The sequence below is a fragment of the Diadema antillarum genome, unplaced genomic scaffold (assembly GCF_040938485.1).
Source record: "Diadema antillarum isolate AM-2024a unplaced genomic scaffold, OU_Dant_1.0 seq00000563_RagTag, whole genome shotgun sequence".
Lineage (NCBI taxonomy): Eukaryota > Metazoa > Echinodermata > Echinoidea > Diadematoida > Diadematidae > Diadema > Diadema antillarum.
Genome location: NW_027271502.1, coordinates 1,227,599 through 1,252,007, shown reverse-complemented (window position 1 = coordinate 1,252,007; position 24,409 = coordinate 1,227,599). Strand labels below are relative to the sequence as shown.

General features: G+C 38.1%; 1 protein-coding gene across 1 annotated transcript in view; it reads right to left on the bottom strand.

Annotated features, from left to right (window-relative positions):
* Positions 1-24,409, bottom strand: part of LOC139735063 (paired mesoderm homeobox protein 1-like) — a 41,249-nt gene that overhangs the window by 11,686 nt on the left and 5,154 nt on the right. Inside the window, exon 2 of the mRNA XM_071645835.1 lies at positions 1,308-1,516. Coding sequence (XP_071501936.1) covers positions 1,308-1,516 — 209 coding nt within the window. The remainder of the gene's footprint in view (positions 1-1,307; positions 1,517-24,409) is intronic.

Below are 24,409 nucleotides of genomic sequence, written 5' to 3'. Positions count from 1 at the left end.
CCCTTAATGTGGGAATTCTTTGGATCATGAAAAAAGCTCTTTCTTTGTATTCTTTTAACCGCAAATTGTAAATTTGTTTGTTGGAGTTCTACCAAGTCATAAACAATAATGAATTTGAATATCACCATCCTCAGATGATGAAATGCATCCTTTACATTAGTAGCACAATTTTACAGCTATTCAATCAACGTTTTTATCATCCATGTTCCGTAGGTTTTAAGGTGTTAACCAGTCAAGTTATGTTCTAGTGATTTTGTATTTGTTTTGTTTATTTGTTTTCTGTCTTGTCTGTTATATTATGCTGGCCTTGTTCAGAATGACTTCATGTTTTTTTTTTCCATTGTAAGCTTTTGAGTGGATTCCATGAGTTGTGCATAATTGACAAGATGTGCTATAGAAAAAAGGTCTTTTTGCAACTGTTAGAATTTAGCCTATAGGTAGATCCAGATTCTGGTTCGAACGAAGTGAATGATTCAAAATTCTTCTCGAAATGTTATAAATGTCGGCTATGTAATTTTAGGAAAGATTATACAATATTGTATAATGCATTCTACTCATATGTTTGTTATAACGATTTTCACGAAATTCTTAGTCCAAAATAACATAAACATGTTGAGTTGAGACAGAAGAATACGGATTTGCTTTCATAATATCACGACCCGCTCTATTTTGGAGACTTTGTACAAGACATCATCAACACACGAATTTGAATATTCATATCGGCTCTTCAAGAACTGTTCTGTGATAACTGGTGAAACCTCACAATTTTATAACTTCCTTAATATTCACGCAATTTTGATCATAACTTTGAACTGGTGCGGCATTCCTCTTTAAGCAACTTCCTAAGCGTGCGTCCTTCTCATCCTGAGCAAGGCGCCTTGGCGAGTTTTTACAAGTAGCCTTCACTCATTCTCGTCCTCAGCATGGCGCCTGCGCGAGCTTCAACGCGTCGCCTTCTTGCCGCAAGATTAGTCTTCCCTATCGAGTTGTTGAGCAAAGCAGTTCAGTATCAAAACTGTGCTTTGAACTCTGGCGCCAATGCAGGTACGTGCAGGAGGATTATTGTCCCTGATGATGTCAGGACGATTATGTCTTTGTATCCTTTTTGTGTCTACAACATCCTTGAAAGATCAACATCACTGCCTTCCAACAGTCCCATCTATCTACTTTCCCGTTAGCACGTCAGCTAGTAGGCCTATCAATGTCAAATCCTCCATACTGATTTGTTTTGTCTATTTGCTAAGCATGTTGTCTTGTTTGTTTGTTCAGGATTTTACTTGTTTGTCTGCAGGTTTTGTTTTACTGACCTGGACGCGTGCCTCCGTGAGGTCGACCTTCTTCGCCAGCTCTTCCCTGAGGAAGGCGTCGGGGTAGTGCGTGCGTTCGAACACCTTCTCCAGGGCGTCCAGCTGCGACGTGGTAAACGTTGTCCGGTTTCGACGTTGTCGCTTCGACTTGGCCGAGATGATGCCGTTACTGTCGGATAGTGACCCACACGAGCCGTCATCGAGCAACCCTGGTTGTTGGAAATGACAATTGGATTGGGGGGGGGGGGGGGGTTGGGAGAGAAGAAGGAATTGGATTGTAAGTATCGGCTATCCACGTAGCAGTCACAATTTTTACACTAGCTATCTTCATTGATACTGTTCATTGTTTCAAATGTCAACTCGGTTAATATATGTTTCTCTGTCAACCGGGTACAATTTTTCTGTCAGGGGTTTCTAATTATTGCTCTTTATCATTATCATCATTAATAGTAGTTTTACATACATTAAGCACTTCCGACAAAAAAACTTCTTACAAGCCTGAACCCTGATGGATACCATTAAACTTTAATATGAAGAACTACAGCTCACCTAGTACATCCTTTGTAAAACTAACAGTAATAGTTATTGCAAACAATCCTAATTGACAGGCAACAACAACTGCATCAAAAAGTTTAACCTTTTAAGCCTTTCAGATTTTATTTTGGGAATCGAAGTGATGATATTCTCACCCACATGCTACATCCGTGACCGCATATTCAGTGAGCTATTCGTGGTTAAATTGCTTAGAAATTTCTTGACAAGCAAAAATAATGAATGATATCACTTTCATCGATTTGAATATCCGATCCCATCTATTCTTGTTCTTGCAAATGAAGAAGTGCGTCATGTGTTCTCTGCTTTCTGACAAATTTGCCTATTACAATTTCCTTTAGCAGAGTATAGGACTACATTTCTCATTTGTCCATCTATTAATTCGGCAAAATAAATATCTTTGGCTTTGACTATATTTGGCGGAAACCACTAGGGGATACACCACGGCCGTGTACAAAATATGTTGCTAAGGTTACTTGGCTGTTCGGTTGATTTGATTAGTCAGACATCTCTTTGCTTATCTATCACAAAAAGTCATGTGGCTGAATCACATGATGTCGAGCCGATAATTTGATGTGTGGTAGTCTATAATGTCAAAAGGGAGAAAAAACCCCAGCAGATATTGTATATCTGACCAGAAATCATCAGTTAACTTCACAAAGACATTTTTGAGAGATCTTTTGTAAAATCACTACTTGTCATAAAAAGGTCTGTCATATCGGACATGGTGAATTGGAGGATGTAACGCGCCATGCGCATTTAAAATGCAAACTCTGTGCCTCTCGGCTTGATTGAAGAAAATTCGGTTAATATTGGTCATCCTTCCCTCCCGAAAGATCTGCGACAAAATCTCAGTGTTCTGCCGCAGATCGGTTCGACACCAGATTCCGGATCAATTCTGCGAATGTCAAACATGATTACTAGCTAGCCCCGAACTCTGCCGGGTGAAATGAGAAAAAAGTTAACTCTTCCTATAACAGGGAGTGGCTATACTGCCGCGATAGAACAGAGAATGTGTAAGAGTGGAAAGAGGGTAAAATGTCTTAGCCTGACCTGTCGGAGCAACGCGATATAGTACATAAAGGAGGTTTAGCCCGAGATATTTACACAGGATGATCGTAAGTTCGAACCCTGGACTGCGCATGATCTCTTCATTAGGAGCAACGTTCAACATTTTTATCAATTATTGATTGTCTCATATTTTCAATTTCAATTACAATAATTTCTGCAACTTTTTTTTTTCAAAATTACAATACACAAACGAATACACGATAATAAGTTTTTTTTTTTGTATGCTAAATTTATACGAAAAAATACTATCATTAAAAAAAATCAGTGAGTTATTGATATACAAGATACAGTAAAATACATTGTATTGCATTTTCTCTTCCATAACGGCTGAAATTTGTAGCAGGGACCGTCACAATGAACATACACAATGATAATGATGCTTGATGAGGTAACAACCTTTTCCTTGTAACAAAACGAACAAGTATCATAATTCCCTCTTATAGGATTTACAAAAACAAAAGAAAAAAAGGTGCCAGTGCAAGATTGGGGAGGAGGATTTACGAATGGCCTCATTTCATTTTACTCTTAAATAAGGAGACAGATTTCTAGTCAATGTGGTTATGCTTAAAACAAGAATAAGGTAACATGACTACACGTTTGTGTGGCATTTGTTAATACATTCTAATATTGATATGTAATCTTTATATCAACTCAAATCGTTGTTGTTCACAGATTTCATGGATGTTATTCAATGTTGAATTCAGATTAGACTGATCAATTTAAATTATCCTATGTTAGACAGCAGTTAACAACTATCTTTTTGAGAATGAATTCAAAGTACCGTAGGTATTTTGTAAAGTACAGAAAACGAGGAAAAGGTTTATCATGATTTAGCCTGGCCGTCTCTGTGTCGACAGACTCGGCAATATTCGAAAAAAAAAATCATCAGAAATATCGGCAAAAACAACAACAACAACAACAACAACAACAACAACAACAACAACAACAACAAGCCACCAATACATCTGAACGATTGTAAAGTTTGTAAAGGCAGCAGCAACAATGAAAACAACAAGAAAGAATTCGATACTGGTCATCGAACAAACTAGATGATCGTGCCTCGCTGACCTACTTTTTCGAGATTACAAATTGCAGCTTCGGCAAAAGCCGCCTGGGTACACGCTTGCCAAAGGCTGACCGCACCGGCACTGTCATCAAATAAGAACTGGGACGAACCCTCTTTCATTTCGCGGGACATTATTGAAAGTCGGGATTGTGTAGTCCGTTTCAAAGGAAACTCGTTAATCTTCATTTCCCGTGCTTCTTGTTACATGGATGAAATACCTTTTATTGACCATTGGCTCTTGCTCTCTGTTGAAAAAAAAAAATAGAGGGGGATTGGGGAGGGGTAAGAATACCGGCACCTTTATGCCACCTGTTTCCAGTATTGCGCAGTATTGACCACTTCTTGTGAGGTTCGTCACCCTTCCCTTGGCGTGGAGTAAAAGTACTTTATGTAGGCCTATACTATTATTTGATGACATGATATGCGCTCCTCTCACACGAGGGATCTCCATAAAACGTCCTCTCCAAAGTCCGGTGCCCATCTACCTGAGTTACCAAAGAAACTTGATCTGACCCACATCTCCTTGGTCTGACAGTCCATCGATTTGCATTGATGTTTTCATATGTGCAGAAGAAATTATGTGATAATTGGGAGTGATTTTTAAATAAATCCATCGAAAAAAAAAAGCTCAGGATCATCAGAATGATGGAGAACAGTGCAAAAAGGGTAAAGACAAGTAAGCCAGAGTAAAATATTGCAAGCATCCAATGATAAGACAGGTTGAATCCTGCAACGGACATCTTATCGATGAAGACTGCGCACAGCACAGGAACACATAGCGCAGAAACACCGAGAGATTGACATGAACTAGAGCATCAACTGACCTGGAATGGGAATGAGGGAATTCATTGTCTGGGGTAGAAACACATACCACGAGTTATGGCGAGTATAATTATTGTTGCTACCGATATTCCCCAATCAAAGACAAACAACCATTGGTTTGTATATGAAAACTAATTGATCTGTGTCAATGCATCCTTATGTGCCTTTTATACATATTATGATATTTTTGTTTCGGTGAACTTCTTCGTAATGTGTTTTGTCACTTCTAGAAACCTAACATGCTTTGTGAAAAATTCTGCATGACTTGTATCCTTAATTTTTACAACGTGACGAGACAACATCAGCGACGTTCACCAATGTTCACAGACATTCTGGAAATTATCAGACGCAGCCAGACTGTGGAAAAGGTCACGTTTATCCAGGGTGAGCATCTTCACCAATTTTTGGCTGCCACTTTACTCTTTGCATTTCTTCTATTTTGGCCGCAAAAGTTCAAGCAGAGTTGAATATTTATCAAGTGTAATTCCACACCTGTCGGGTATGTAATGGTCCCGCAAATTAAGTTAATATGTGGTCAGTGGTCGGTTTGGTAGCCGAAGGAGTTGACCTTTTTCCATTTTGTAAGATTTAAGAAGTCCTGCGATTTTTTCACGTAAGAATTACATCCAATGTATAGGCCTACCCTGGTTGCCCTCGTAAATGTATTATCATTTCTTGTATTGTATATTATGCATATCTAAGTATACACATCCACGCATTGTAGAGAAAGAAACACACACTAACCTTGATTATACTATTGCCAACTTCAGGAATTTTGCGTAAGTGTGGTGTTGACATAACTACATGTATGTTTAGACTGTAGGCCTACACACTGTTGCAAGCAGGAAGTATCATTGTCATTTGGTTCCTTTCTATTCGAATAATAATGTGGACAATTTGTGTTACATAAAGACACACACTGCTAGAAGATGAAATGGCCACAGTGTGCACAAGCTGATTTCGTGTCGGTATACATCTTCTGTACATTTTGCGTTTCTCTTCGCATTCACATCTTTCGCAGCATTCACCGTTTTCATGTTGTAATCCCTCAGGATTGGGTTACATTACGTTGGTTTTATACACACATAGATATGTGTTCTTGATTACTTCCCCATTTTTCACCCCGTTCCAAACACATATCACTAGAATTGTTCGATTTTTTTGTTGTGTTTTTTGTAGCTACTCCCATAAACCTGATTTCTAAATCCCACCTGTCATCGATCACGATCGGTGTTTCTATCGATCGGAGAGCAAGGGGTGGCAGAATGACCTAAATCAGTAATGAGTCCAGGAGCCATGCGATTAAAGTGGATGATGCACTAACGAACAATGCCCGCTTATTGGCGATTAATTCAACGGTTGTCCGCACCAGGCGTTTGTTTTGTCCCCGGACAGGAAATACGGGGGGAAAGTAGAGGGAGGGACAATAAGAATACCACCCACGTCGAATAATATCGTGACATTTGAAATCCGACAATCTATTCTCTTTCAACGTTTTCAAAGAGCAAACGCGACGTTTCCTGATTTTTTGTAGGTCAAGATATAATAGATGTAACAGTCAGATTTCTACCAGTAAACTAATTTGGCACATCACTGAGTGATAGCATTTAGCAAACGTCAAAAGCGAGATTTGGCAACCATAGACTGGTATATCTAGGTCACAAAAATGACACGAAAACATGCACACACAAATGCTGAAACAGGAGGCGACAAAAGACAGTTTACAGATCCAGAATTACGCCCTCACTCAAGTTAAAGGCGACAGTCAGAGCAGAAAATTTACAGGACATGAAAGGATCACCGTCATCCAAAGTTTTCCCCGCCACCACATAATCTCGACATAGCACTCCGATTGGGATATGACTTTTTTTTTCTGTTTCGAATGTATGAATTGTAAATGTCATTCGTCTCTTTGATAAGTATTGCTATCTTTATTAATAAGAGGAAAATCATTTGTAACTCAGTCGCACAAATAAGAGCAATCATTATTTCTTTCTGTGTTTTTGGGTGGATTGAAATGTGAGAACTATTACTCCTTGTGTATTTCTGATACAACTGGTCACAACTAGTTATCTCTATGTATTCATTATTGTACAATAAAAGAAATAAAGGGAGAAGGAAATACAAGACTGATCAATGGTTTCCGTTTGATGAAAATAAATTTAGAAGGTCATTTTATCTTGTCCATCAAAGTATGCTGTCGTACATGGAAAAAATATTAAAAATGTCCGTCCTTGAAGCTCAAAAAAATGATAGAGAACAGTGTCACATTAGAGTTATTTCTCCCTTTTCATAATATCAATCTCTCGCAAGCACGATTGATAACTCTTCAAATTTTTGCGATCAATTTGCGACGAGCACTGAATTCCGTGTTGCAGACGAGAGCATATAATAGGGTACGTAGAGACAGTAAGTAAACGAATCAGGCGGGGAGATTAGCTCCCCAGAGAGAGTGAAAAAAAAATCTGTCTCCATTGGGGAGGGGGAATTGTTGTGAGATCTACTAATTTATCGTGTTTTTCTGGCAGTGAATTGAAGAAATGTCCTCCAATTTTGCGGGCGACGCGACTGCACGGCTACGGAGACCGTCCGCAGCCCGCCAAAACGGCCACTATTACCATCGCTGCCGTTCGTCGCTGGGCCGAACAGTTGTTCCACGCGTGCAGACAGCTACGAATCGAACGCGTGCAGCGGGTTATGGAGCTCTCAACTATAAGGCCGTTAAAAGAAGAAGAAGAAAAAAAAAATCAGGCTGTGGTCGTATTTTTGGGACAAGGTCATCATACTTCCTCCGTGTCTGAATCTCACTCCATCTCACATAAAAAGTTATTGTATAAAGGCCGGGGGGAAAAATAGAGAAAGAATACACTGTCCGCTTCCGTTATGACTTCGGACCACACATTAATGAAAAGGTAAAAGCGCTTTTTTTTTTCATGATCCGAACGTAGCAAACGCTGCCCAGTAGAAAAAAACTTCTTCAAGGAATCGTAAGAGGAACTATGGCTGGAAATGATGTACAGATATCAGTGGATGATTTTTGAAGTGGCAATTATTGTTTTAGGTAAGGAGACAATGCCTGAGATGAGTCCCGATGTTCTTTTGAAGCTTGCTCTCGAACACCCGTCACAAAATTGGAATCAAGGAGGGTATAACTTCCAAAATAGCTCCCACGATAATAACATGTGAGATCGTTAAATACTGTCAAAAACGAAAGTAAAGGAACGAAACCGATGAATCTATTCCACTGGAGAGGTATTAAGTAGGCCTATAATTATACATTTCAGTCTTGGCAATACGTTCTTCGTGAGATATCCACTGTGGCTGCCGTGAAAAAAAAGAGAGACAAAATAACGAAAATTATTTTTTCCTACTGGTCAATTTTCAAAATGGTATCAGTGGTTGTTTCAGCATGGCGCTTATCAATTCGGTGATTGCACCACACACAGCTATCACGTTTTACAATTAATGAATATCCTTTCGGGATGAGAATTCTTTGTGATGCAAGTGATCTATTTCACATACCATAAGCTTTGTACTTTACACAATCACGTGACGCTAGATTATATCAACTAACAGTCGTAGGACGGGTTATGGCAACAGACAACTGGGTTGGATGGGACTCACTCGTTGAATCCATCGCAGTAGACAGTGCAACTACTGATGCACTTCAAGAAGTAAACGACGAGTCATCAAATATGCCACACGCAGAATTTTGTAAAGTTGTTTTGCTGTTTTCTTTAAGTTATGTCGTTTTTCTGGAATCATTTTTGTACAGAATAATCGCAATATTTAAACTCATAATACATGTAACATCTCCCGCCCAGTTATTCTCTCCCTGTGTATACAGTGTATTTCATATACCTGTCTGCATTGGAAATCACTGTGCGTTGTGCCATCAAATGTTGTATCGTTTGACTGGTATCGTTATGTTCGTTAAATGTGTTTGTATATCTACACCTCTGCGAAATACATCTCTTGGCTAACTGGAGCTCTCCAACAATAAGGGGAGAGTGATATCATAAAGGACCCCAAATGAAATGATTTGTAGTATGTGCTCTTTACCTATAACACAACTTCTCTAAAGGCTACATTGATTCATTTACACTAAAAATATATAACGCTTTTTTTAAAACTGAAATTCATTCATGAATTGACTGTGAAGATATATGTATGATAAGTATGTGTGCATATCATCATAATAGGCCCTAAACGTCTCTGTCCGAGAAATTGAAGAGAAGTCATATCCATTTATCGTTTTGTCTACCAAAGTTTCATCCCCGTTTAGTATACCAAGGGTTCATCAGGATATGAAATTCTGGTTGATTCATAGGAAGACAAGTAGCGTGATTTTGATAAAGGTTGGCAATTTCACAGCAGTGAAACTGGTTTGAAAAGTCAAGCCGAGGAAACAAAGGTTGTACGAAGATGATATAATCACTGCCCAGTCTGCAACTCGGCTGCGTTTCGAGCTATGCCGAGCGCTGCCGATGTCTTTACGAATAGCCGACGAGTGAGGACAATGAAAACATTTATCCGTGCAAAAGCGTCTACCTTCTCACATCTGTGAGGACTTACACTTGTCCCTCGCACACACACACACACACACACACACACACACACACACACACAGCGTGATAAAACCGCACACGTCTAAAGTAAAGTAAAGTAAAGTAAAGTCTACGAAATACCTGAGAACGATCAATTGAATTTAAATATCTATAATGATCGGTTTATGTATCATATGAATTGTGTGTCTTCTGTGTGTCATATTTTCATTTTCAATGTATCGTCCACGAGTTTCTAGATTGGCCTTTTATGTAATTAAGCATGTATAATCTTAATAGGAAGATAAACTCAACCAAATTAAATAATGATTTAATGAATAGCCACAAGTAAAGAATGATATCGGGGTCTCCTTAGTAACGGTATAGGCCTACAGTGCACCAAACATATAACACAGTGCATTAGCGGTTGCATACTTTTATTGACAGGTTTAAAGGATTTACCTCAAGCACAATGTTCTGTGAATCAGGATGAAAATAATGAGGGGAATAGCCATTTTTGACAAGATGGTGGGTAAAACGAAAACTTGGCCCCTAGCGCGTGAATGCAATTGACATGCGAACAATGTTGTGCGGTCGCGTTGCGTGTTAAAGATAACCAACCGCGAATCCGTTGTCAACCGACCAGACAGCATCGATTCAACTTTTCATCGGCCAGAATTCCTCAGCGCGTATGTGAGGGGGGAGCAAATGTCGCATTTCAACCAAATAAACTGTTCGAGAGATACAACTGTCGCTCGCTTGTCTACAAATGTCAACATATCCTAGATTTACGGTATGTAGATTTCTAACGTGAAAATGAAGGTAAATGTTTAGAACATCGTGACGATTACCAAGCAGGTACGGAATATTTAGTGAATAAACACCTCGTGTGAATTAGTTTCAACCAGAAGCACAGACTTACAATACAAACCAGTTTCTTTTTCTCCTTCTCCTTTTTTTTTTCTTCCGGTATTGAAGACATAAAATCTGGCCGCTTAAAAATTGAGTACGAAAGTTGTAAGTTAAGCATGAATAGGTGTTTACCACTGTTGTTGCGAAATTCTCATATTGATTCTTTTAACAGGTCATGAAATCGACATATATGTATACTAATAAAAGAGCTTGTCCTTATAGTTTGATATTCCTTGGAAACACCTAACTTACGTGTAGATACTCAGCCTAACTCAACTTATAAAAAACTGAATCGTATCCGTGTACTTTGCCGCTCACTTCATGATAAAGCGAATTCTCAGTACAAACAGAAAATATTTAGATAGTTTAAAAATGCTGGACCATTTGGATTTATATCTTATTCTACCGATGCGTATGGGCTCAAAAACAAAAACAAATAAACTAATAAACTGCCAAGAAAAAAAAAAGTTGAATTATAAAAAAAGAAATGGACCAAACAATGTTACAAATTAATGATAATGACCCTTATATGTAATACTGATGGTAATGGTGAAGATTTATAGTATTATTAATCTTAGTACAGCTACTACAACTTAAACAGCATAATAAAATTTACGATTGTCATAATCATGACGATAAATGAAAGCCATTGATAATTTCATTTCATTTATTTCATTGCCAACAATGTAAAACATTTACTTACACAAAATACCGCAATATCGATAAATTTACTAACAAAGAAAAACGTGAAATTAACAATACTTCGCATCATGTACGCAGATGAAATTGAATTAAAATTTAAGTTGCGGGAAATTGAGGAGACGTGCTTAAAAGCCAAGCTTGTATTTTGCAGTCTCCTCGTGGACAAGATAACTGAATAACATCAAGGAAGCAAGTTGCTTGGATATGTATATATATATATATATATATAAAATAACACGGCCACTCAAAATGATGACTGTCATTCATTGCATGGATGCACACATTAGGAATAAAATAATTAGAAAAGTTAGAAGCTCTTGTAAATACTTGAACGGTTTGATCGCCAAACGTTTTAAAGCCATTTTAAGTATTTTTCCCCAAAACTACCAAAGTCCATCATCAGATAATGCAAATGAAACAAATAAATTTAACTTGAAGTTATGATTTAGAGTACTCCACATTATCATTTTCTTTTCTTTTTTAAGCTTTGATTGACAAAGACCGTAGTTTTTTTTTTTTATGGGGCGCCAAGTGTCGCATGGCCTATTTCAGTCATTTCGTCAGTCATTTCGTGACGAAATACGCCATGCGACACTTGGCGCCCCATAAAAAAAAACTACGGTCGTTGTCCATGGTTTAAACCATGGACAAGATTGTACCACCTTCGTGAATTCAGACCTAAGTCACGGTATCAGTCAACGGTCAGTCAAGAGTCCGTGGTTTGAGACCCCTGCTGCAGCTGCCGTGCCCTTAGAACTCACTTTGTCTACGGTCTGTAATTTGGCTCAGTCGTTTGCCTCCAGATCCAAAGGACCCGGGTTCGATTCTCGAGTCTAACTGAGTAATCTTGTGTGCGATCATGCTCTCCCCTCCGGGCGACCCCTCTAGTAAACTGGCAAAACGCTCTGTCCATCGCATATATGGGACAAAAAATGGAGGTCCCGTGTGTGAGAGATCGATATGTAAAATTTGGACATATTCACATAAATCACACTGTGTAACCGTGTGTTTGTTAAATAAAAGTGTCACACGCGTTTGTCAGCTGAAAAAAACCCGGAAGTGAATTGCACTGAATGCCCTTTTTTCCTTGTTGGCTGATGAAACCCGGAAGTGGCACCAAAATATAAATTGCCCTCGCCCCTCCCCCAACTTAAAAATAAACAAAACAAACAATCAAACGAACAAAAACGCGGCGCGGGCCTAGCAGGGTGCATAACACGGTGAAGTTGTCGTGCACATCACCTCACATCTCTGGACCACGTGGTAAGACCGGTTAGCTCGGCTGAATATGGGCTATCTTGCCATCGTTCTCAGATGGAGAAAAATTAATTAAACAAACAATGGAACAAACAATAGTCTATCGGAGGAGACTTAAAGGTCCTGTCTACCTTTTGGAGCAGTGATTTAAAAGTTGTTCAAGCTATCACTTTCGATGCCTATGTGTAGGTCAGTTGTATCTCAAAATATCCTGCCATATAAAGTTTTTGCAATAAAGCCTAACCTTTCCTCGGGCTACAGTGGATAATTTTGTAAAACAAAGGTGGTACTTACTCGACATAGGTCTCACATCGGTGATCTGGCTGGAAAAGAGCTACATGCAGTTTGAACATACAAAAAAAAAACATAAATGTCAACTTGTGCTATACGTCAGACGGAGAAAATCATGGGGCATATATCAGCACTATTTACCTAAGCGAGCAGAGATGGAAAGCTGACTAAAAAAACAAAAAATCTATTATAAATGGTGACGTGATGAGTAACGCTGTTTTCATGTTAGCTGCCTCGTATAGCCTCGGTATAATTCTTTTTGTAATGAGACAAATAGTTTAGGAATCATATGGTAGCTACAAAAATTTTCTCTGAGAAACCACTTAGTTCTTAGAGATAATAAGCCAACTATGACGGGTGCACGTCACGAGACAGACACCCACGAGTCATACAGCCCATGAGTTATAGAGCTCACGAGTCATACAGCCCATTAGTTCAACACCAAGCTAACAAGGCCCATCAGACCGACAACATTAAGCCCCGTGTTGTATCTGTCGAAGTCGTGGGCTGTTTTTATACCTATAGTGTCGAACTTTGGGTCGAGAGGGACATAGTGGGTAAAAACATCTTGTCCAGGGACGTAAGCACTGGGCGTGGGCGGGAATCGAACTCGGATCCTCCGATTGGAAGTCGGGCCGGAGTCGTATATCCAACGTGCACAGCGTCCCCGCATCATAATCTCCTAAAGTCCTGGTGTTGTCGATGTAAGGGAAATTCACAAAATGTACCTTCCTTGATCTATGAGAATTGAGCAAAGAAAATGAGATTCCCTCGGGGTTACCGATGGAATCCCATTTTCTTTGCTCAATTTTCCAATGATAAATTATATTCATTTCTGGTCAGTTTTCCTCTGTTTACGTTTGATCTATGAGATGTACACGAAGAATAGTGATTACTTAATAGTTCTAAACTCATCAACTATCGCAATTTACTTCATCCAGATTGGGACTTTGGTCTTTAAGTTAATCATTTAATTTGATATTCACATTGCGACATCACAACATGTCTCTTGGTAGCTGCATAGGGAACGTAGGAGGGGTCAAGGCAGTAAGCGAGTTTCGCATGGGCTGTTGGTTAACATCTTTTCAAACTGCGGAAGTTTGATTCTTTGATGGATGGCTTGGTTGCAGTCTCTTCCTGGATACTAAAACTTCGTGGAACTCGTAAAGCCAACGCCTTCTTATCTTCGCGATGTCATAGAGGAAATCGAGAGAATGAATACCCAAGTCAGAAGGAAGCACGAGTATTGTATACCAATCACGGGCCGACAATGAGAAGGTCAATCAATGAAAAAAGGAGCGGTGGACAGTCAGTCTTCCCATTTGCCGATGTAACGAATGGCGTCCACCGAGAGTGGCGGACTCGCCGCTCGCGGCCGTGTACTGTGTGAGCGTGCGATGCTCGTCAAAATAGCTGCGGCAAATGGAAATGCATTTAATGAGTGGGGATTTCTGACAGTAGTACAAACGTGTCCATAATACATCAGAGCTTGATTATATCCACAGCAGCCCGCCGGGTTCGGATAGTGCAATTTAAAGGGAATCATCTCCCACACCGCTCCCTCTTTCTCTCGCTCTCTCTCTATATATATAAATATGCTCCTCTTTGAACGTGCAAAGCTGTGATTACGTGTGGTGTGCTTTTGGCGTGTTTGGGGGAATTGCACTATAACTATTTGCTCACCGATGAATCAGCATGTTATGATTTGCCTACAAGCCTACCAAGTTGTCTATGTTTTCAGTAGGCTCTACTTATAAGAATAATTCAATCGACAACAACAACAACAACAGAGTAGTAAAAAGCAGAAAAACCCTCGTATTTCATTGTGTGAATTCCGCGAAGAAAAAAAAAGAGAGAGAATAGAACGCCATGAGAAAGCAAATCATTGTCGTGAATTCAACGCATATCAACATGTATAAATCAGATTGTTTGCATGATATACAATGACGATAACTTACTTTTGGCATGCGGAGATGAGAACAAACGTATAGTATTATACTTTATAAAAGAACGAGGGCAAACACACACACACACACACACACACACACACACACACATCGGTACGACGACGATGCTGCGACAGAGATACGCACAAACCTATATCATCTAAAACACCGGAAATTATTCACGAACTCCAATTCAGAGATATATTTTCGTGTTTACATTCTTACAGCTATACAAGGAAACACTTTTTAATATGCTAGGGCACATACCCTATACCATGTGTCACAGAACGTTGGCCAAGTGCAAGAAAAAAAAAACAACAGACAAACAAACAAACAAATACAAGACATTGATTTGTTGCAGAGAACTCAAAGTGCAAAGGCACGTAAAAATCCTCAAAAAATAATTTGGCAACAATGCGTAAAACACAAGAGCTCACGAGTACCAGGTAATACGATGCAACTGGCAACGAAATACAACACGTCAAAAATTGAAAAATTTTCCCGCGCATTCTTGTACGCCATCCGTTTCCACTGGAGACCAACTTCTAGAAGTCATTTCCTGCATACACTGACACACACAAAACACACTTACACACTTATGAAGGCACATAATGAACATGCGCGCGGACACTCAAACACGCACACACACTCACACACATACACATAACACACACACACACATATGCTCAGAACTCGAAAGGAGAGTTAGCGGAAGGCAATTTCCTCACGTAACACTCCACACACTTCCCATCTCTTATATTATATCAACAGTTATATTGTCCATTCTCTTATGTTATATGTCTCTTATATTGCCCTTTCTCTTATGTTATATGTCTCTACCCTCTCTTACATCATATTCTCCCTTATATCATTCCTTTTCTTATATTACATGTATCATATTGTCCCTTGTATTATTGCCCCTTTTCGCTCTTTCATTCAGACATGCCTTCATCAGGTTACTGTCTTTGACTTACGCATCTAGTCACACAAATCTCTCTCCTTCTCTCTCTTTCGCCTTCTTTTTGGAAAATATGTTGCGCGTACATGGGTATGCCGATGTGTGTTGTTTCCTATACTAGTATTTTAGGTGAAAGCAGTAGCAATTTACACTAATTATTAAAGGCATGATTTACCATGTGCCAATGAAACAAAAAGGCAGCATTAGAGTTTTAAAATAGTTCTAAAATGTAAGTTAGGGATAGAAACAACAACACATTTGAATTGGCAAAATCGATATTAAGTATTGTTAAATTCTACAGTTACAGTTGATTGAGAAAAAAATACAGATATCTCTTCGCATTTTAGGATTTATGGCGAAATTTTGATATAAATATTTTATGATAGGATGTTTTGTAGTACAACAGACCTACACAAATGCATTAAATATGGTATCTGGAAAATTCTTACACCACTGTTCCCAAATATAATCAGGACCTTTAACTTGAGGGCAAATCAGAAATTTGCTCTTGACTGTTAAACTTCATCATTGTTCACTAAGCGTTATTGATTGTACGATATACGAAGACAGCACAAATTCAAACCAATGAATGTATTCAATAGTTTGTCAATAATTATTCATGTCATTACGACAAGGTATGGCAAGACTGCGAAACAGCAAGTTCCTAACCTTATTTAAATGCTAACACCTTCCAAATGCATACACGAGCGGCTGTATATCATACTAGGCGTTTTCACATCAGCCCGATGTTTCGAATTAGCGCGCTATTTTGCTGACTATTTTCTGCGAAAAATATCTCGAGCTTGGATTTTTATCGGGCTGATGTGAAAACGCCTAGTGACAGAATTATGATCTAGGTTTGCACCATATTTTACTTTGACCTTTGAACCTTACTGCCTAAAGGAGGAAAGCTGAACCATTTTTGTTCCAAACCAAATCTGAACCACTGGGCCATATATCACCCGTCAGCTAAGATAGAATTAGTTCGATAGTTACATGATAATTAGAAGCAGTGCAAAGGGAAGAAATACCTATGTAAATATAACTATATATTTCTGATTGTTTATGCATTTTACATAATGAGCTCACGTAGAATATTATGACAAAATACAATTTTTTCACAAATTGCACAGCTGTATCACATGGCATCATCAAAGCCTCGCACAATTTGTAACAGAACTGATGCGGTAGTGATGCCTTTCAGAATTGTCGGGATGAGATTAACCCAGTAACGCAAATGCTTGTTAGAAGTGAAGAGTAAAAGACTTTGTTGAGGACTTCAGGTAGCAAAAATGACCCACATTTTGAAATTTGCCAACAACAGCACCCCTGCAGCGGTATCAATCACATATCATGTTCCTGATCCGCAGACATCACGGAAAACATGTCGTTTTCCAGCGCTATAAGCATTTAGGCAGGTCACAGTGCAACGAATGGGACACCTATACGGGTATAGCTGGGGAAGAAGGGGGAGATTTTTCTTTCCCTCATCATTTTGAAAGAAATTGAGATGAAAAAGCCGAGTTGAAGGTGAACCGTCTAATTAGATTACAATCCAATAATGCATCGACAAATAGAGAAAACATAGCTAGCGTTCGCCGTAGCCATGATCAGAACGCTCAATTGTGAAGTGAGGAGTTTTCAACACGTGGTTAATGAGTTGCTGACACTGGCACAGTCTGTGAGGTTTGCCGACGGACGGCTCGGGGAGCTGGTTAATGGTAATCCAGCCTCTCCGCCCCTCGGCCCGTTCACTGAGCAGCCGCCGCCGCGCACGACAAAAACGGGTCGGGATAGGGCGGCGAGAAAAGAACTCCCGCCGCAGAAAGTACACGTGTGATTACGTAGACAGAAAACTGCACTTCTCGGAGGGTGGCTGTACACTCTGCCATTCATGAGATTTTTCCACCCGTTTTTTCGTCTCTGACAGGGAACTTTTGAATAATGTCAAGGGCACTCGTCTGAGCTGATTCATTGTATTTTTTCTCTCTCATGGTTATACTCACAAAGAGAACACAGATTTGTCATAAAAAAGTTTGTCTGTATCTTTAAGGCTGAAATAGGCTTCATAATGTCAAATTGGTTGCAAAAGGCAGTTAAGTGTCAAATTGCCCATTTTATTTATATATGTTTTTACTTTCTCTCTGCGGTTGCCATCACTATCAAATACTTGCTCAAGATGGGACGCTTCTACATTTTTTTTTCCTTTTTGCCTCGAAATAAGTGTATTGATTTCTTTGATTTCATAGCATCATGTCTAAATACTTAAAAGATTGTCATGATTCCCATTGAACGTGATATATTTGTCTTTAATTTGTTGTCAGATAGGCGTGTTGTCTTTTTCATTTACCGTGGAAAAAATACAAAATTGAAATCAAATTGAAACTGAGACTTAACTTTTGCTGACTGATTGCATGCAATGCAGGCAATAGTCAAACACACTGTCATTACAGCTTCTCTTAAATCAACGCTAACACTGACCTTTGTGTAAATATAATTCCTTTGAAATTCATTACGATATGAAAAAGAAAAAAAAAAGAAATGATCCGTACGTGTTGTTGAATAATTGCAGCTACCAACGGGAAACTAACGTTTTCAATGACTGATGATTTCAAGCTGCTGATTGTAAATGAAAGTCTTGTATACAGTGTCTTAAAAATGTGGTCTAAATCTTAGCCATCCATCATTTAATTAACACATGTTTTTTAAATCAATAATTCGTGACAAGTTTTACATAGTAAAATTTCTGTGTAAAGAGAGTTTTAAGATACCAAAAGTTGTATGTAACTTCAGACACGCGTCAATCCATGAACGCACTTCAAACTAATGATTCTTAAAAAATGTCATGTTATAGGGCCTATATATTTTCTTTCTTTTTCCCTCTTCATAAGCCTATGATGATTTACACTTTCTACATTCTTAACATCCATCCGAATTCGGGACCATATAGAGAGATAACTACTCTATTGCACGATCTTCTTTCAGACCGATAATATCTTCACATCCTCTTCTCTCTCTTTCTGCGTTCTGTCCGGAGTGTCCTCTTTGCCCTTCTGGTAGTCACCCATCATTCAAGGTGTGATGAGTCCGACAGATAACCGTCCTTCATCACGGTTTCATTCCTGCTTCTCTCAACACGACAAGCGCTTATCTCTTTTCACCCCCCCCCCCCCCCCCCCCCGGTCTCTCTCTCTCCTAGGCCTAGTCCTAGTACAGGGCCACTCATCCCCGTGGAATCAAGCTAGGCCACTCTTTGTCCGCGTCACCATTCTCCGGTGTTGATACCATCATAACCTCTCTGCAGCTCTCTATACGTATTTAGCTGCTCTAACATCGAAATGCAAGTGCAGTGTTGCATGATATTATTGGAGCTTTAACTTCTTAAGCGTTTATCAACCAGACTATAAAATGCCCTTAATGAATATCCTGAAACGTCAACGATATCATAATTAGCACATTTTTCGGTTCACCATAATGCTGTACTCTTCCTCCCTAAATCTTTAGAAAGGACATACATCTATATCCGTTTTAAGCGTTTATAAACATGAGTAGAGAATCTTCGAATGAATATCATGAAATCTCAGTAACATTACAATTCCCACGTTCTTCTGTTCACTTTCTATGTCATTGTTGTACTTATCTTTCTCCCTACACTTCTTTTTAAGACGTACATGAGAGCTACTTGCTATCCTGTAAAGCCAGCCCGGTATATCGCCGGTCATTCTTTCACTTTGTTCCTCAATGTCAGTTTACTACACCAACGTCAAGAAACATAATAATATGCTGATTACTATCTTATCTCTATAGCATCATCATTCCATTGTGATTGTATCATGTCTTACAGGAGATGCTCAAGTGAAATGACGAAGAGCATAGATCATTAAAACAAAGTGATAATAATAACTTAGCACCGTGATGCAATATACCAGACATATCACCGCAGTGCAATTATTTGTACCATAAACGTGCAAATCAGTCTGCTAATATTGCCATTGAAATTATATGGATTCCTTTGACTAAAAATTGGAAATCGATAACAACAAGAGGAGAAACCACAGCTGACGAAATGGGTTGTCATTTGGTTATTTTAGATTTTAAGGTGTTTTAAATTCCAAATATTCAAAGGGATACGCGTAACACTTTGCCGGAGTTTGTATCGACGCTGTTATATGATAGCTGATCACCCCATCAGCAAGACACACCAAGATATTCAAATTCATCGGTAGAATATGAAAATGGAAATTCAAACATTAAACAACAACACACGAAAAACAACATCTATGTTAGAATTCGCTTCATTTTCACATTTTCCTTTGATGGCTGCTGTCCAAGTTTAGAAAGAGACGTTCCTGGGCCAATGGCTGTCATAATGCACATTCCTCACTGCCTCGGACACGGAATTACATTATCAATGAGGTTGCATCCACGCGCAGAATATTTCGGTATATCTAATGAGCCAAACATCTGCTCTTTCTATCTTTCTATCTTTTTTTTATTGGTAAATATGGAAAGCTTCCAAGGGGGCATGTCGTAAGGGGGGACTCAACTCGGGTAATGACGAACTTTGAAAAGTTTCCAAAATAGAAAGCTGATAACTTCCACAGGCGCCGTCGATATTCAAAAAAGCCTTGGTCGTAATACACATAAAGTATGAGGGATGGTGCGGCAGCACGGATCTAACGCCATATTGCCTCTGATTCTGGCGTATTTCCTGTCTAATTCAGGAAAGTCTAGACGAGGATAGTGAAGGACATCTACAGTGCAGTCATAAGATAAAAATGTGAGAGAGCAGAATAACACGGCAGACAGTCACTAACACAAAAAGGTAAATATGTTTGGCGTAATATATGGCTCGGCGCCATCACGTAAGGACATGCATTCGTCTTCATCGTATAAAATTAATTTACACCTGAACAACCAGACTTGCTGCATAACCAGTTATTCAAACTCCACAATTGTCTACTCTTAAGAAGACAAGACGGAAAATATTAAGACGACAAAGTACAGTGAATTTACAAATAGTGTGCATCTAAAACAGTAGGTAGTTCAAACTGTTAATATTTAGAACCTTTCCTTGAAATCTCAATGCAATCATCTGTCGCACATTGGATGTAATCGTTAATGAGAAAGCTACTAAAGGTAATAATGCTAAATGAGATTATATTCCTGACATGTCCATGGCGAATTTCTCTACTTTAATAAAAAAAAAATAATTAGTCACATTAGATACAAATATGGAGGTACGGTGATTCAACTTTAAGCCCCGTAGTTGAGAAGTCGTTGAAACAATCGTTTGATGTCTCTATTGTATTTCACTCAGCGTGATATTACTTTAGATGGTTTTCGAGGTTCGCTTTTGAAATACCAAGTGACTCCTTATATTAGTGGAACTTCCTTGGTAGAATTATCATCAAACAAAAAGATATGGACTTAGTCAAGATGCAAATGTAAATTGCCCGGTCACATGATCCTTAAGAAATATGAAGAGAAGAAGGGTACGTTTTGTAGTCTCTGTTTTTCAAAACTTGAGTTGAGATTCCCTATGTGCCCGTCCATGTTATCCTAGATTCTGCCCATGGTAAAAACTATCAAACGCAGAATATTTACTCAATCAAGTTCAAACCTTACATTACTCAGTTCAGAAGAAACATGATCATTAAGAAATATGAAAAGATAGAAAAGGGTATCTTCTCTACCCTTTGCTTTTAAAGACTCGGATTAGTGATCCCGGATGAATCTATCTTATATCATAATTTTTGATCCCCCTCTGGGTTTACCGGTTGAGTAATCGACGGCATTTCCTGTTTTGGTATTACTTAACCGCTCACACCAGTCACGAATGATTCATTCATTCATTCATTTCATTTTATTTCATTTCCTACAAAAGTATAAATTACAATATGACATTTGCATATATGCAAGCGAAATCAATGCAGCTCTAGAAGACTTGAATATCCGTAGTCATTTTGCTCTTCACATGTTGAAAAGATAAAAAAATCTTCCAATAATATATATATATATATATATTATATATATATATATATATATATTACACACATTTTAGGTTTTTATCACATAGGTTACACACATACACACACACACACACACATGAGTAGATTAAAGTACTTCCATAGCACTCAACTTGAGAGCCAAATGTGATGTTAGTGTCATACACACACACACACACACACACACACACAAACACATATATGACAGACACTAAAACCACTATCTGTCTTATCTAGGTTCCTATATATCCCCAAATAAACTACGACTCGTGTGTTCTCCATCCCATCCCCCCGAGTTCAGACGTTTCCCGATCTGCAGCGGCACCGCGCAGAGAAAGACAACGCGACGAAGCTGATTTAACAAGTTGTGAACGATTGTTTGAGAAAATCGACATTCCAAACGCTACTCGGTGATAGCATTTCCACATTTTCACTCGCCCAGATGCTGACGTGTCTGTTTCGACGAATACATCCAGCAAAGGCCGAATGGAAGAATGATGAAAAAAAGGAGATGAAGAAGATAAGAAAAAGAAGAAAAAACGTAAAACCAAAATAGGGAACCAATGTGAGAAATCAAGAAGGGAGTAAAATGTCACGTTAGCTAGGAGTAGCTCATTTCATACCAACTTGACAACACCGAATCATTTCTTGGAAGTGCCAGGGGGAAGATAACTTGCCTGTGAATTGCAATTCGCTTTCTTGAATTTGACAAAACGACGACTCTCATCTGTACGAGTATACAGCTTTATCCCCCAAACTGCTGACGGAATCATCACAACAAGTGAAGATATTTGATCGGGAAAACGGTTTAAGCGCCATTTCTAGATATGAACTGAGGATATCATAGGATAGGGCGATATAAAACTTTCTTATCATTTAACCTTATTTGTTATGTTAACAGGAAATATCTTTGAAGTTATGATTTAGAATATTCCACATTTTCTTATCGTTTTCTTTTATAGTTTTATTCCAGCTTTAATCGAAAATATTTAATCCAAGATATGCCACCACTTACACAATAAAAGAGGACAAATCTATTTCAAATAAATAACACTGAATTTGTCATGCATGATATTGAGCATTTAAAGGGATCGTATAGTTTTAGTTGAGACTTAACTTCAGGTTTTTATCATTTTTTTTTTTGGTGAAATAGTTAGAAACCTCTTATGAAATATGAAAGAGCATGTAATTTCACGAGGATTTCAATGTTTATTTGATGAAAATTGATTTAGAAATGGCTGAGATATCCAAAACAGAGTGATCCTAATAGAGTGTGGGACGCACATTTCATTACGATCGTGTTGTTTTACTTTGTTTTTGGATGTTTCAGCTATTCCAAATCTGATTTTCATCAAATAAACTTTGAATTCCTCTTAAAATGGTATGCGCTGTACTATTTCATAAGTGTTTTCTTGGTATCTCGCGAAAAGGTTAAAGCCCAATTTTCATCTCCACCAATACTGTACCATCCCTTTAATGTGACATTTATAAGTTGAAAATGAAAAAAAAAAGTTGTAGTGCATCTCAACCAAATTAGCATGGGAATCGCAAACTCACAAGTAGATAATAGCGGCAAGGAAAAAGGCGAGGACAATCTTACTTAAAAAAAGAATATATATATATATATATATAGCAAACCTGTATTTAAACATCTTAAGGCCAACACTGTCTGTAGGTGTACTTCTAATAAAGTTGAAAATCGTTTCAAAATGCGCATAATAAACAGTCTAACACTGTCTAAGGAAAATGTTAGAACGTCTGTCAACGTGTACTGACGTCATGGGCCCTATGTATCATTTTCATAACTATACGACATCAGATTATTATGTACTCATGCAGAAAATAACACCTGCTCATTTTCATTTTGCGATATCATGTCGTATAAATGAATTAATCACTTACCTGTTCTATCAGATTCAAACAATATTGTTTAAAAAAATAGACGATTAAAATCTTGCAGCGTATAATTGTTGCCAAATGTACTTATCATTTTGAATGGCTGAATTATCTGTAGATTTCTTACGGCGTATAGCTCTAAAAAAAAGAAAAAAAAAGAAGAAGCAATATCTAGGTTTGTATATTGTAACATACAAATGATCTCAAATATTTCATGTTTTAATCATTTTGTGTTCAAAGACACAGTTTATTATTTATATGCAAACTGACAAACACATTTATTCCTGTTTGTTTCGGTTGTGCAAAGGTTGAAATCGAATAGTGAGGTCATGAAAAAAAAATACTTATCATTTTTTTTTCAATTTTTCAATGTATCAAGGCCTCAGTTAAAAATCCATCATTTTCTACAATACAAAACACTTTTTTTTGAATGAGTTTGTTTCTGTTTTTTATATGTGGGGCCATTAAACCATCCACAACTTACATATAATTCGAAACCCACTGGAGTGTGAAGATGCAGCATCCAAAGCGCTCATTTTTTTTTAAACTTGAATTGAATTGAATTGAATGTTTTATTGTCCACAATGCGAATGTGGAAATGTGCCTTCCACCAGCGTTACATACAAGAGATACACACAGATAGCAATTGTTCAAAGAACAACATATGCTTGACAAATTACAAATAACATCACACAAAAATATTTTGCAATGATTGTTTCAGAAAATAGAAATAATAACCGTTATATGCATAATACGTCTGACGTATATCTCATTTAATTTAAAGATTTGAATACATTCCATAATCTTAATGATTATCGTAAAAAATTCAACATTCAAAAAAATCTTCCTCTTCAATCAACATCTTTATCTTCTGCATTATTTTCCTTCATTTAAAACTCACCAAGCCTGATACCCAGCATACATCACTGTACATTGTTTGCTTGAGATGCGATAATGCGGTAGCAATATCCCATACTGATACAACTGCAAAAAAAAAAAAAAAAAAAAAATGAAATGAAATGTCTTTTAAAATGTGTGGCAGAATCAAAATCTCTCTCTTCCATATTATTTTGTGTT